Raw genomic sequence first — 14,994 nt, 5'->3', positions numbered from 1 at the left:
TGATAGAAGCGTGTCAGCCTAAAGCAAAGAGTTGTTCAAGGAGAGTGTCGGTGTTGTTTGCGTGTCATTTATAAAAGAACAGATCAAGCAGAGTTCTTCGTTATTTTTTTGAGTGACGGTGCTGACAGACGGTGCAGTGAGGAAAAGCGCGAGCAGGAAGTTATAGAAAACAGGCAAAAAGCAGCTGGCTGTCTTAGGGGCAGCACCTCCTCAACAATATCAGTTCTAAAGAGGCTTTCCTTCTGGGCCACCCCTCACATCACGATTCAAATAGCAAATGAGTAATGCAGAAATGATCTTACTAAGCAACCGCTCAGCAGAGATGCACGAAATATGTTGCATTTAATAGGGACAGTTTAACTGTACCGACTACTGCAAACAAAATTTTAATTTGTAGCCTGCAGTACTATGCAGGGATTGTGAAATGTTTGTCAAATTAATATACTCTCAAGCCTGAAGATTTCTTAACTCCTAGTCAAAAACAGACATCACAGTTGTGTAGGTTGTTTAAAGAAGAATGTGTAAAGTGGACAAATGTTATGTGCTACGCATGAACTCATGTCTATATCAGTTCTGCACAAACTTTATTAACAGATTAATGGTATTGGTTGTTCACAATGGGGCTTAATATACCAGTATTGTCTGCGTTGAATGTCATTATTAATGCAGTCCATAGTACACGCATAAGACACACCTGTTTTCTTCAAGAATATAGAGTTGCAATTTTGATGCTTTCTATAATGGTTCCATTTTAGAAAGTTCTCGCACAAGATATCTCAGACGAAAATAAAAAAAATATCCACTTCAAACACTCGACAAAATTCAATTCAAAGCAATCGTTCTCGTGTGCTCATGTCGGGACTGACGAGATGAAGCTTGCTCCTAAAACTGCACTCTGCTATTGAAGTAATCGTGTTCGTATTCACGCCTGTTTCACCCATAGCACGCATAACGTCTTACAACAGCTCATGCACTGTTGCATTATGTACACGTGTTTTAGACTTCACTGCATTGTGTCCTAGTTTGTTGATTTATTATTTTATAGATACCTTATTGGTGGCATGCGCGTACATGTCGCGACCACTCCGTGTCCTCGAAACGTTCGCCTCGAAATAAGACAGCAGACTTCGCGCTGTTTTAGGCAAACTTGACGCGTAACTGCACGTGTATCGTCCGCGTAATCGCTGCATCTGTGAGCAACACACTCCTCTGTTCACCTGTGCATGCTCGGACTGGTGGAAGTGACCAGCCCAACTATGCGCAGTGTGGGAATGTTGGTGATGATAATGACGATGGTAATGGTAATGACTATTTCTGTGCCGGGTCCCGTGATGTTAGGGTTACCTGACATATATATATATATATATATATATATATATATATATATATATATATATATATATATTGCTACGGCATGAGCCGGGCTTGGAGAAGAGGAAGAAGACGTTAGCTGGTGCAGCCTCGGGACTCCATCTTGACTTCGCCGTCAATCTCGTCCCTTAAATAAAGCCGGTTCAACATTAACCGTAACAGTTTTGTGGTGGAGGTGCCGGGCTACTTCGACCAAGACGGCGGCGCTGCTGCAACAAGTGCCACGCCAGAGCCGACGCCTCGCTCGACTGCCTCCAACACCACCCGAGATCCCCTTGTCCCACAGCGGCGACCAACAGCCTTCTCTGGCTGCTCCAGTGCTAACAATCGGTGCCTGGATGCATCAGATGGCGCCTCGCCCTTTCTCGGGAAAACTCGGCGAGGACGTGGAGGAATGGTTCACCCACTACAAGCGTGTGAGCAAGTACAACGGCTGGAACTCCACGGCTCAGCTCGACAATGGGGTTCTGTTCCTCACAGACACTGCGCTAGTGTGGTTCGAGAACCATGAAGATACGTTCACAACGTGGGACAGCTTCGTTACTCACCTCACAGAGTACTTTGGCGATTCCACCACGAGAAGGAAGCGGGCGGAGCAGACGTTGCTTCAGCGCGCTCAAGTCCCAGGTGAGACCTGTACTACGTACATAGAGGCGATCCTGAAGCTTTGCAAAACGGCCAATCCTCGAATGTCCTAAGTGGACAAGGTTGGACACCTTCTCAAAGGCATAGCCGACGATGTTTACAATTATTTAATCGAAAAGGAGAGTCTCGCCTCGGTCGCCGACCTCGTCAAGCATTGCCGCACATTTGAGGCCTTGAAGCTGCGCCGTATCACGCCAAAGTTCGGCAGGTTAGCAAATGTCACAACGGTGGCAAGCGTTGACGAAAACGACAACTACAGCTTTCAATTTGACCTTGCGGCAACTATAAGGCAAATTGTCAGCGAAGAACTTGAACGACACACCAAAGGGGCGGATGTCGAACAGCTTGGTTGCGCTTCCAACCAACCTCAAGAACATGCATCTGCTGTGTCAGCATTGTCTGCCATGCCAGGCGTTGCAGACTGTCGAGTCGATCAGCTACGACAGCACCGACGTACCTTTCCCGACGACATGACGCACGATCAACTCAATGAACTCGTCAAGCGTGCCATATATATATATATATATATATATATATATATATATATATATATATATATATATAGAGAGAGAGAGAGAGAGAGAGAGAGAGAGAGAGAGTCCCAGCTAATGTTAGCCAAGGTATTATGCGAGCAACAGGAAGAAAAACGAACACGTAGAGAAGTACGTTACAAGACTTACGGTATTTATTCGTTAGACATACGACGACGACCGAACACCATGCGTTTTGTAACTGTATCTTGCAGCATGCATTTTCATTCATTTTTTTTCTCCTACCAGCGCGGCTAATGTTAGCTGGGACGCACGGTATAGTACACGACACCGAAAATCATGGAGCGAAAATATGTAGATGTGCAGTTTGGTTCAGGACCGTTTATTTTCCAGATGCCGGGGGCGTTACATGGAAGGTGTGACACAGCATGAGATACGAATTGCCTACGTACATTGGTAGTCGTGCTCGGGCATCGTAGTCAGTGATGCCCTGGAAAAAAAAAAAAACGAAACTGTGATCGCCGGGAGACGTCAGCAATGACGGTATGGCAGGCCTTCTGGTGTGCAGAGGGTTTTGGAAAGAAATAGAGCTTCCTGCGAATGACCAGCATCTCGCGATACGAGCATTTCGGTTCCGATGTAGTCCTCCCGGAGGGAACTGCGAAGAGCTCCTGGTAAATCGCGAGGCTGTTGATCCGTAGAACCAGACTCTAACGTGGTGCACGCGTATTCTCTCACAACAGAAATGTTCATTCTACGTGAGCGTGAAAAATGACTTAACCTATGCGGCAATTTTTTTTAACAGGTGCAACAGCATTGAGCAGGCATTCTTAGTACTTGTTGTAGACAGCGGATGCTCGTTCTTTGAAGTGTAGTGTCGCACAAAAATACAGTAGCCTTGCTGAAGGGCAGTGCGAGAAAAGTGATAAACGGTGAGGTTATTAATACTTCTACTTCAGTAAGCTGTATTATATGGTGACCTTAATCATATTAACCCTTTGAGACGCTGTCTGCATAATTGTGCACAGCAGGAGAGTGCATCAATAGCAAAAGCACTGATGAAAGTAATGGCGTTTAAGATGTGTTTCATACGTATTAAAACACTTATTATTGTAACTGTGCTACAATTTTGAATAACGTGCAGAATGTTTTAGCAAAATGAGTGGGAAGGTAGACGGCTTGGTGTTCTTACTGTATGTGAGCATGGTGTACAAAGCGGGTTCACTTCTTTCATTTTTTTTTTTCACAATGTCATGCACCAGGCATAATTTTCAAGTGGCTGTATAAGTGCTCTTCAAGCTTTTCAAAACACGAAATAGTATATGTTCTCATATTTTGTGTTCCTGTAGTGAGTTTTCGCATTGAGTCGTAATTTTGTAGACTTGACAAAACTCGCTAAACAATTGAAAATTCTTAATCGTTCCTGCAACGGTACACTTTCTATGATTCTGAAGATACAAGAGATATGGCCAAAGCAAATTTTCAATCAACGGTATAAAGTGGAGTCTGAAAGAGTTAACTGAGACTGACGTGCGCTCAAGATGATTATGCGTTGAGATCGATCATTGCTTCGACATTTGTGAGACAGTAACTCCTCAGGTGTGTTATATGCTAAGTAGTGCAAGGCTGGGGATTTACAGCAGCGAAATACTGTTAGCCTTGAAGTTCGTTAGCTGATTTTTGCACAATTTTATTTATATTCGCAATATCAACCTGTCAAGGACTTTGGTCAGGCGTCTTACCTATGGCTGAAGAGGCTATTATATTATTCGCAATGCAATACACACGAAGGAATAAATCGCTGACATTTATAAAAAGATATCAGCGCTGAGGCCAAGTTTGCGGGATCGAATCCCGGCTGCTGATGTCGCGTTTCGATGGGGACGAAATGCAAAACACGCGCACACACACACACACACGTGTACCATGCATTGGGTGCACGTGCAAGAACTAATTTTGAATTATTTCAATTTTTTATTAACCTGTTTCATGCCAGCTGATGATGAATGGTTAACTTCGCCTGTAATAGAAGAAATGCGCATTACGCTGATAATGATTGCTCAGGCGGAATAATTAAGTTAATCAGTGCTAAAATTGATATGACTGTGTTCTTCGGTTAAAACTATATTGTGAGTAAGACCAGTCATTTATACAGGGTGTTCCCACTAACGTTAGCCAAGCTTTCCAACGACAAAAAAAAATGAAAAACCAAGTTGAACGATACGGTCTTCGTCGTTAGACCACCGACGACCAAACATCGTAGGCTTATATAGCTGTATGTTGAGCCATGTTCCTAAATTTTTTTTTTCGTCGAACAACTTCGGTAAAGCTAGCTGGGATACCCTGTATAATACCTATGTTACGCATTGAATATAATTTTCCGGTGCTATTTCAACCTAACCAGCATTTCGTTACTTCGTCGCCTTTTGCTTAGTGCTCTTTTTATCTGCCACGCATTATCCCGATTACTGATGTGCACGGAATAATGTTGCATAATTAGCGCCCCCCCCCCCCCCCATTTTTCTTTTCATCGCGTCATCTCTTTCTATCAGTTACTTTGTAACCGCTACTCCGTATAATGTCTTCGCACGTGAAGGCGCAGCAAAAAATGAATGAATATACTCTCACGCTGTACTCGCGGTCAGGAGGAACACAGTAGCGAAACTGTGAATGACGGAACTCTTTATTAGCCGAGCCTGTGCCCACAAAAAACAGGCTATGCACTGAAACTTGAACGACAACGGCGAGCACAATCAGCGACCGTCGAAACCAGATCAGCGGGTCAAGCGCGTCGGCTTTTGCAGGCACGTCGACGGTCCCGGCGTAATCGCTGGTGTCCGCGTGCCTTCCAGAAAGTTCGAGACAATTCGTGTCGCGCATACAATCTGATTACACGGGGTTCGGCGAGAACGTGCACAATACAGAATCAACGATAACTTTCGAGTAAACTCCAAATAATGCCGGCGCGTCCCCGAAAAAGGATAAGTACCTGTGTCAATACGATCAGCTTACACTATAATCCAACCCGCCGTGGTTGCTCAGTGGCTATGGTGTTGGGCTGCTGAGCACGAGGTCGCGGGACCGAATCCCGGCCACGGCGGCCGCATTTCGATGGGGGCGAAATGCGAAAACACCCGTGTGCTTAGATTTAGGTGCACGTTAAAGAACCCCAGGTGGTCAAAATTTCCGGAGTCCTCCACTACGGCGTGCCTCATAATCAGAAAGTGGTTTTGGCACGTAAAACCCTAAATATTATTATTATTATTATTACACTATAATCCAATAAGTGCACGCAATTTATCAGGTTGATAATTTCACTCAACGTGGAACATTAGATGTATAGCACGTAATAGGCTTGCATTCTTCTTTCACTCGAAAAATTTGATTACAAGGTAGATGAACTTAAGTATTGAACATTAAAAGGTCCAGTTTCGTTCAAATTTGCGAATCACGGTTTAAAATAATGTACGCCCTTTGAGACGTATCGTTTCCCAACCAATAATCCCCGTCCCTCTTACTTTAGTTTCCTTTCTCGAAAACGCTGCGCTGGCTACTTTTCTTTCAAGAATGCAATGTCACGCTGATAAAGCGCTTGCCGTTCACCTGGAAGTACCGGGGTCATGCAGCGTTAAAAGGGAAAAAAAAAAACAGGCACGCAAAATAGATCTGCACAGGCTCATGCGTGGCTCCTGTCTTTAGTGATATTTCTTTAGCGCATTGTGGCAGACTAATTTTTCACCGCCTCAAAGATTTTAGTAATGCGAGTGTTTTTAAATATGTGGACAATTTTGTTTTCAATTTTAATTCAAGGAAGCGAAGATGGTTTCCCAGCCGCCGTAAATAATCTCCTAGCGCTTTTTGACAAATGTTGCAATCCTCTGAAATTAACGCATGCAATTCCAGAAGATGGTGTTTTACGGTTTGTTGATTCGAAGCTAAAACTCGCTAGCTATCATGTGTGCTGGGAGTACCATACAAGGGCATGTAAAGCCCTGTTACCTTATCATTAATCCCGTTCGAAGCTTGTTAAAAGAGCAATAGCTATGGGCGGTGCTTAGATAACGCCCTGAAGAAATCTTTTTATTCCGTGATGCAAGAAGTTTCGAAAGTAAATTGAAACGACTTTTGTCAGCAGGGTATCCTGACAGTGTTCTAGTATCTACAGCTGAGGGGAAATTGAAGAAAGAGACAAGAAATGAAGGCTGCTTTCAAGAAGGAAATAGATACCGCACTGTAGCGATTCTGTACACGCACAATATCTCGCACCACCCAAAAATAATGTTGGCCTGATGCAGTCTCTAAGAATGGTAATAAATAACTCGGCTCGTTTTACACGGCTTATAGCTACAGCCGAACCGGTAAGCATCGCAATCATGAATTCGAACTTGCCGCTGTAGCTTCACTTGCGTCACGCCGTACGTTGGTGCTACGCCTAAGCGTTTTTTTTTTTTTTTTTTAAGCTGTCTTATCACCCCTTCTTGCGTCATGCGCTGGTCCTTCCCACTACGTTAAATTTCGCGCCGTTCAGGCCATGCCCGTAAGGTTGGCATACCGTTATGTAAAACCGCTTCGTTTAGCCACTCTTACATACAGCGAACGTCTAATGATTGGAATTGTCTTCCCGCACCATTAGAACGATCCCAAATATGGAAAAAATTGGTGAACGCATTGGCCAATATTGCATAACAGTTTCTCTCGCACTTTTGTTCTTTTTTTTTAAATTTTGTATAATTAGAAAAACTCTTATGCTTCTTATATTATTTTGTTCTGTAGATTAACCACGTCCCCCTGTAAAGTCTATTGACCCTTAGGGCAATATAAGTAAGATGTGTGATAAGAAAAACGTAAATGCATTAGTAATTAGTTCCCGTCGGTTGTGCATAGCAGACCATGCTAATTAGAACGCCCAGGTAAGCAGATCGGCTTTTTTTTTTTTTTTTTGCGAATGAGTTGGGTTTTTTTTTTTTTATTACGCGAATAATGTTTATGCTTACCTCTTGAAGCACTTTACCGTGCTGCTTCTAGTGAACATGCGAAACACTCAATTGTCCTCAATAAAAAAATTAGTTTACCATTTTTCGTCTCATTTGCTGTCGCTGCCGTTGGACATAGCCTACCGTAGCGCATTTGTTGATCCAGTCTCTCATCTATAATTTTTTTTTCTTCCCAAACCGAAGAGCTTCATAGTGAAAAGGCAGGCGTTTACACAATAATAAGACTTCTTTAAAAAATAAGCCCGGCACGCGCATTTTAGTCGCAACTTGCAATGACATTTTTCTGAGATAATCACTTACTGGTGCTCGTTAACACCGTGTTCATTTCGAACCCCTGTAATCATCCCACTGAGGGCATTGGTAGTACGATCAGATCAACAAAAAATATTTCAAGCGCAAGCAAGTTCGGCAGACGACGCCGCGATCTGCATTGACGCGAACAGGTGATAAATAGCTCGCGTAAACTTTCACTGCAGTCCGCCAATTATTCCTCAACGTGGTTTGGTGGCCACGTGGTGGGCTCGCCGAACGACGCCTACGAGTAAATGGAAAAAACCTTACCCATGGCCGAAAAACGCCGTCGCGGTATCCGCTCTCCATGCTCCGTCCAGATGATGCGACCATGACGACTCGAGAGAACCGACTCTTCTTAGAAATTTCGTCCGTTTAGTGACTCGTCGAGGCACTAGCCCGCACAGTGTCGTCTACACGTTCTACTGTCATCGACTCACTATCCGTCAATGCCTTGGGGGCACGATAGACAGTATCGGGAAAGCACCCAAACACAGTAGGCTGGCTTTTGTAAAGAGTACGTGCTTATCTTATCTTCTAGAAGGCCCTGACACCGTGTCCATATGACTCGCTTCCTAAACTTAGAACTTGTGACGGCAATTGACCCGCTCGTTGGAGTAATACCAGCGCCACCCAGATAGCGCGAGGCCAGTTCACTCCGATCCATGACGTCACGCTACCTGGCATGACGGCCATAAAATCTAATGGGGATGCTCCCGAGTAAGCCTTGATTATTTTGACGTCACCGATTTCGTCACGCCGGCCTTGGCGATGGAAATTTCGGGGCCAGGTAGCATGACGTCGTGGATCGGAGGGAACAGGCCTTGTGCTGTCTAGGTGGTGCTGGTAATTAATTCTCGAATTGCTAAATATAACCGGGCCTATATTTGTAAAACTTCTGTTACGTACCGGCCGCGCATTTTGGCATGTAAAAACCCGCCAATTTAGGTACCTTAATTTAGTGATGGGTGCACACGCAGGGTTGCCACAAACGTTAAACGCAGTAACATCATTAAGTAGCGCATTCTTGAAATTGCAAAGGTGAACATGTGTTCTTTACTTTAAGTAACGCTGGCAGCCGCGCGGTCTGGGATGTATTGGTTATATTTTGTTAGGTCTCAAGGTAGCACTCACATTATTCGAAATTAAAGGGATAATGGTGCGTTTGATTCCTCCGTCAGGCGATATTACTATACCAGCTGTTCCGTTACGTTTTGCGAGCCACAAGAGCTGCGGTTTACAGATTCCGTAAGGTGTGCTTCCAATTAATGTCAAGTTCAGAGCTGTCGAAGACATATTTCAAGCATTCAAGCTCGGGCTGACATTACCAGTCTTCGAGGTAGAAAACTCGGCTCGCTTTTTGAAATGTGAATGATGTGCATTTTCTTTTCACAATATTATGGAGCTTTCGGTTAATTTATATGTCGACGTGCTTGGCACTGAACCCGGCGATCGCCTATAGTTACGTCGGTCGCTACAGTTTGTCCAACACATTGAGGAAATTAGATGATCGTCCTCTAAGTGAACAGACAGTAGTAGAGCACCGTCCCCATCGATCATCGGCTCAGACGGCAGTGAAGGCACTTTTGTGTTTTCTCAGAACGTCTGGTTTGCGAGAGTGGCTTTAGCTCAAGTACTGTCCGTACACGTATCTACACCTTCTCTCTCTTCCTCTTCTCCCTTCCCCCAGCGTAGGGTAGCCAACCTGACCCTTGACTGGTTAACATCCCTGCCTTCCTATATTCCCCCCCCTCTCTCTCTCTCTCTCTCTCTCTCTACAGCGGGACGACGTTTCCCAAAGCCAGCCGCTGAGAAAGAATTCTTGCCTATGAGGGTTGTTTTACGATTAACCGATTTGATCGCTCTATATGTCTGTGTTCTTGTTTATTTTTTCGCAGTTTCGGAAACCGGCAGTTTCCTTTTAAGTTATCTGTGTTAGTTTCTAGCAATAGCCAACAAAAGTCACTGTTTATAGAAATAACTAATAATTAACCTGATCTTTGCCCGCTGCGGTGACTCGCCGGAAATGGCTCCCTTCGATCGAGCGCGAGGTCATGGGCTTGATCCCCAATCGCGGGCCGGTCGTGTAAAATGTAGAGCATGCAGATAACCGATGGTCTGTCAGAAAAAAAAATATATAGAATGGTTCTTTGCCCATTCCAAGCCCTGATGCGCCTTGTGATTTTAGTACAGTCTCAAGGTTTATGGCAGACGTAAATGCCGTACACATCGTCTGACCATGTTATCTGTAGCGCAACCTCGCCTTGCACGCTGCAGTGCAAGAGGTTTTCACAGCACGTGCTTCTCGGCCCTTGGCTTCAAGACCCGCCGTGGTTGCTCAGCGGCTATGGTGTTTGGCTGCTGAGTACGAGGTCGCGGGATCGAACCTCGGCCACGGCGCGGCCGCATTTCGATGGGGGCGAAATACAAAAAACCCGTGTACTAAGATTTAGGTGCACGTGAAAGAACCCCAGGCGGTCAAAATTTCCGGAGTCGTCCACTACGGCGTGCCTCATAATGAGAAAGTGGTTTTGGCACGTAAAACCCCATAATTAATTATTGACTTCAAGGACCCTCTTGAGGCACTAGTTTTATTGTATAAGTTTTGTTATGTCACCTACTCCTAAGGGAACATTTATGATCATAGCTGAAATCAATAGTCGTTTTCATTATTTTGATACTCGCATGTTTCACCCAATTTACAGCGACTTAATTTTAGGCCTTTTTACAGCCATGTTGCGTCTAGCATTTACAACTCATTTTCTCATTGTCCGCTCCATTCATAATACATTGAGAAACTAACACCATATGTCATGGCGCTCCTGGGCCACATCTGGCCCTTGCGAAATGATTGTCATTTGAACACATAAAATGTCATTGCAGCTTTGTTTGTGATCTTCGTGTACCGGTATACAAACGACGTGTGTGATCACAATTAATTATTGATGATAGCAATTGATTGATTGATTGATTGATTGATTGATTGATTGATTGATTGATTGATTGATTGATTGATTGATTGATTGATTGATTGATTGATTGATTGATTGATTGATTGATTGATTGTGCTATTGTAACCCTACAAACGGCTTCCCAAGTATTCGTCACTTTTGCTGTTGGCATGTTACTCTCAGTCTATGCTCAGTAGTCATGCGTTCAAATTTCACTGATGCCTCGATTTTCTTCCGCTTCAAGTTGTCAGACTCCACGTTATTTTATGTAAGCGCAAGAAATTAAAGCTGGACGATTGATATGGACGGCGTTTACACAGCAATGCAACGCGTAGCTAAGCAGCAGGGCCTACCACCTAATTTCAAAATTATCGCCTTCTGGACGCTTGCGAAGTTCATTCATGGTGGCATTTGCAACGCCATCGTTTCCGAAATCCAGTCATCTGCATCGACAAATCTTCGCAAGATACATCATGTTGCTGTCGTCTGTTTGAAAACGCGTTGTCGAGGCCCGAACGCCCCTGACGTCTCAAAATTGGACTGCTCAGTGGTTAATCTTGGTGCAAAGACAAATGGCCACCTTGTCGTTGGCTACGTCCGATCGATTAAGGATCACTCACACTAGGCCGACCCGGCACCGATTTCGGTCTGCCGACTGTCGGCGACAACGTTTTTTATATTCGTGTCGGCGCCTCTGTCACACTGCTCTCCGCCGACCGTCGGCAGTTTGTCGGCGTCGGTATACAATGGGACAGAGACGCCGACACGAAAGAAAAAAATGCTGTCGCGGACAGAAGGCAGACCGAAATCGGTGTCGTGTCGGCCTAGTGTGAGTGAGCCTTTAGCAAAGCGACACAGGAAAGTGTGAAGGAAAGATACTGTGAACAGGCGATAACACACAAGCTATATATACCTGCTTCGGCCGGTCAGTCCGAGCCTGCCTTTCGGCGGGACCGACAAAAGGCGTTCCCATATTCATTCATTCATTCATTCATTCATTCATTCATTCATTCATTCATTCATTCATTCATTCATTCATTCATTCATTCAGCAATCGTTCTTACTGAGACGATAAACGGCATGTCGGTACCGACAAATGAATACGTAGAGACAGCGGACGAGGATTGCGAACACAGGTATTCAGCGCTGATAGGCACTATGTCCATCGATAACGCAGAGCCAAAGTCTGGAGATCAGGGTCTGATAAAAAGCTCCGCTAATTAGGAAGACCCGCCACAGGCAGCCGTGGCCCATCTCTTTGTATTTCTTGGCACACAGTGATACGCGATTCTCATTTTGGCTTATATAGTTAGGTAATATTTATTTCGCTATCAGGGTTTTACAATATCTCTATAATTGTTGCTTAGCACTGTAACCATGTTTCACAAAAGAAAACAGTATAAGAGCAATAGATGCACGCACAAGCTAAGATGCCCACCGAGTTTACAAACGGTCGTAAAGACTTTTGGACTAGAACTGCAGCTACGCTCTCAGCGGTTCCTGCGCAAGCGACATATACGGTCATAGTCAAATGATCCCCGCCTATGAAGGTGGCCTTGAGCCTAATCGGTTTCATGTTATCCGAAGAGGGCGGGGTGCTGGACGCCGTAGCTGGATCAAAGGCACGATAGGTGTTTAGTAATCAATCCGCTCCCGCGAGAGTCGCACTTAGGTGGTCAAATCTTCCGCGTTGGGTCACCACTCGGGATTTCAGGATGTATGGCGAGTCCATGCACTCTGTGGTGCCGGTCATAAAGCTGACTTGATTTACGCGTATTCGCGCTAAGTGCAAGTGTGGAAAGACCACCAGTCATCTTCTGTGCCACTGTTCTCGCTTCGATAACCAATGTCAGACTCTCCAGTGTGCCTTGAATCGACTGCACGATGGGCCATTCACAGAAGCAAAGTTCAGTAGCCTGGAAATCCATTCGATCGCTTCTTCACTTCCCGAAGGCAACATGCATGAGTGCCCAACTGTAGGCATGCTGCACCTAACTTAGTGCATGCGAAAGTGCGATATGGACTCATGTTTTCTCTCTATCTCTTTCACTCCCCCGTCCCTCTCCCCACGTGTAGAGTAGCAAACTGGACTTAGTTTAGTTAACCTCCCTGTCTTTCCTTCCTCCCTCTCTCTCCCCCTCTCTCTTTCTCTCTCTCTGAATCGCATTTTAAGGAATTATCTATATTGCTAAATCTATTCAACTACTGCATAAGCTTGTCGTTGGCGCATCATATGTTCAGTTGATTTCGCTCCATAAAACCCAACAAAACTAATCTATACCTGGCTTATGTCAGCCTGTCTAACTTACCATGCCATGTGGGTCTCTCTCTAACCTAATCTATTATGTAATCTGTGCACCTTTTTTTTTCTATCCAGCGTGCGTATCAAGGAAGAGGACTTGACTGCCACTCACATGGAAGGAAGTTCTCGTCTTCGCCGCTTGCGTCTGTGGACAGGTGAGACAGGTCTGGCAGAGTGGCCGGCCTTGGCAGTGCTGCTGGCGCATCGCGCGGTGGAATGAACGGAGGTACTCGGCAGTCTAACGATGAACCCAGGCCGTGCGGTATCCGGGACACGGCCTGGTACCGGAGGAACAAGTCTTGAGGCTGTTGCTGGTGCTGCTGTCCGTATCCAGAGACCAGCGAACCTTCGGCGACAGTCCCTACCGGTGTCGGAGGCGGACCCGCGGCGACAGCCACGTGACGGGCCTCCCTGGCGCTGGCGCCACCCGGAAGTCCACCGCTGCAGCCGTCCATACTTGAGGCCGGGCAGGACATCCTGGGCAATCGAGAGGCACGGTCGCTTTCCATATTTGAAGGACATTGCGCGCCGACAGCGTCTCGCCCTAGAGATGAGTACCACACCGGTGCTCGTCTGTGGAACGTAAAGTTGAATGCTAAGGGAAACAAGTTTACGGATTTTATTCTAAACTACTTCGCCGTAGAACCGAAAAGTCATAACCGAACGAACAACCATAACGAACATAACGAACAACCTATGAAAATATTCCGCGCTGTGGCGTGGCGCTCTTTTCCGGTATCAGTGGATTGATTGATTGATTGATTGATTGATTGATTGATTGATTGATTGATTGATTGATTGATTGATTGATTTCTCGCAAAGAAATAAATGTAAATTAGCTTTGCAGATCTTGCAAGCGACATTATCTCTTTAAGATGGATAACAAATAGACTTAGCTGTAAAAAAAAAAATTTTGAAAGAACTTGAAAAGTGACTCACGAGAAAGGCGCCTCTTACAAATAGCGAGTCCTAAATTTTACTTCCATCATTTTTAGATGTCTTCGCCGACTTCCCGCTTAGCCCTTATCGCTTTTGGCGCATATTTAGCTTGGGACATAAACAACGCCTCCAAAACAGAACTCGTACGTATGCACACTAAAAACGGCGTAAAAAGAGCGGCAACACGAGGCAGAGAAATACACACGACAGCCGCTGAACGAAGAAGTGACCTGTGTACTTCCCTGACTTGCGTTGCCAATGTTATTTTTGCGCTACTTTTTACTATGATGGTCAACCAACTCGCCCAATTTTTACACTCTATTGTAGTATTTATTACACCAAGTGTTCTGAAGATATGAGAACACCTTCATTATGGCTTAAACTACGGATGGCGAGAAATTAGGATTTACTTTATCGCGGCGCAGTTACGATGGTGAAGGAGCAAGCATGCTACCAGAAACAATGAATCTACGGGTGAATATGTGCCGTATCATAGCGTACTTGAAGGCACTGAGTATGTCCAAAAAGCACGCGCTCGGAACGCTGTAAAGAGTTTTGCGGTTACGTACTGATGCTAACTTTTCGATTTAGTGCTGCGGACATTGCGTAGCTTACGTGACAAGCGTAACAGCATGGGGGCGCTTGGTCCGCCCTTTTTCGATCGAAACTGGGCATTGTTACTCTTCTTTCGTCGCGAGCGAAAAAAACATGAACGGTAAAATCGGCTTTCGCTTAGTCTCCTCTCGCCTTGAAAACCAAGTATTGGCGATGTATTGCCCTAGTTGTGGAGTCGGTCAATCTGTTCTGGCGCTGCCAGCCCTAGCAATAGGCACCCCCTTGCTACCGCGAAAGGTGCTTCAATTTCTGTAACTATACTAAACAGAGCCACAACATTTAGGTTGTTCATCCGTTTGACGTGCGTACACGCGTAATCTCCTACTAAGTACGCTTTTATAGCATGGCCGTAACCAGTTAGCCTGCGACCAATTTAACAACCGCAATGCTATACT

The 14,994-nt window shown here is 45.1% G+C and overlaps 1 protein-coding gene and 1 long non-coding RNA gene across 4 annotated transcripts in view; one reads left to right on the top strand and one right to left on the bottom strand.

The window, feature by feature from the left end:
• Positions 1-13,200, top strand: part of LOC142560150 (uncharacterized) — a 61,323-nt gene extending 48,123 nt beyond the window's left edge. Inside the window, exon 3 of the long non-coding RNA XR_012823308.1 lies at positions 13,121-13,200. This is a non-coding gene — a long non-coding RNA (uncharacterized LOC142560150). The remainder of the gene's footprint in view (positions 1-13,120) is intronic.
• LOC142560149 (uncharacterized) overlaps positions 1-14,994 on the bottom strand; it is an 87,122-nt gene that overhangs the window by 46,490 nt on the left and 25,638 nt on the right. For 2 of the 3 annotated variants that reach the window (XM_075672016.1, XM_075672013.1), the window contains exon 2: positions 13,158-13,522. In XM_075672016.1, the coding sequence (XP_075528131.1) occupies positions 13,158-13,521 (364 nt within the window). In that variant the 5' untranslated portion in view covers position 13,522. Of the gene's footprint in view, positions 1-13,157; positions 13,535-14,994 lie in introns of those variants that run through there. The other variant, XM_075672014.1, reaches the window with a different exon arrangement.

The sequence above is a fragment of the Dermacentor variabilis genome, chromosome 10 (genome assembly GCF_050947875.1).
Source record: "Dermacentor variabilis isolate Ectoservices chromosome 10, ASM5094787v1, whole genome shotgun sequence".
In the NCBI taxonomy this organism is placed as follows: Eukaryota; Metazoa; Arthropoda; class Arachnida; order Ixodida; family Ixodidae; genus Dermacentor; species Dermacentor variabilis.
Note: the sequence above shows the minus strand (reverse complement) of the source record. Positions and strands in the feature narration are given on the sequence as shown.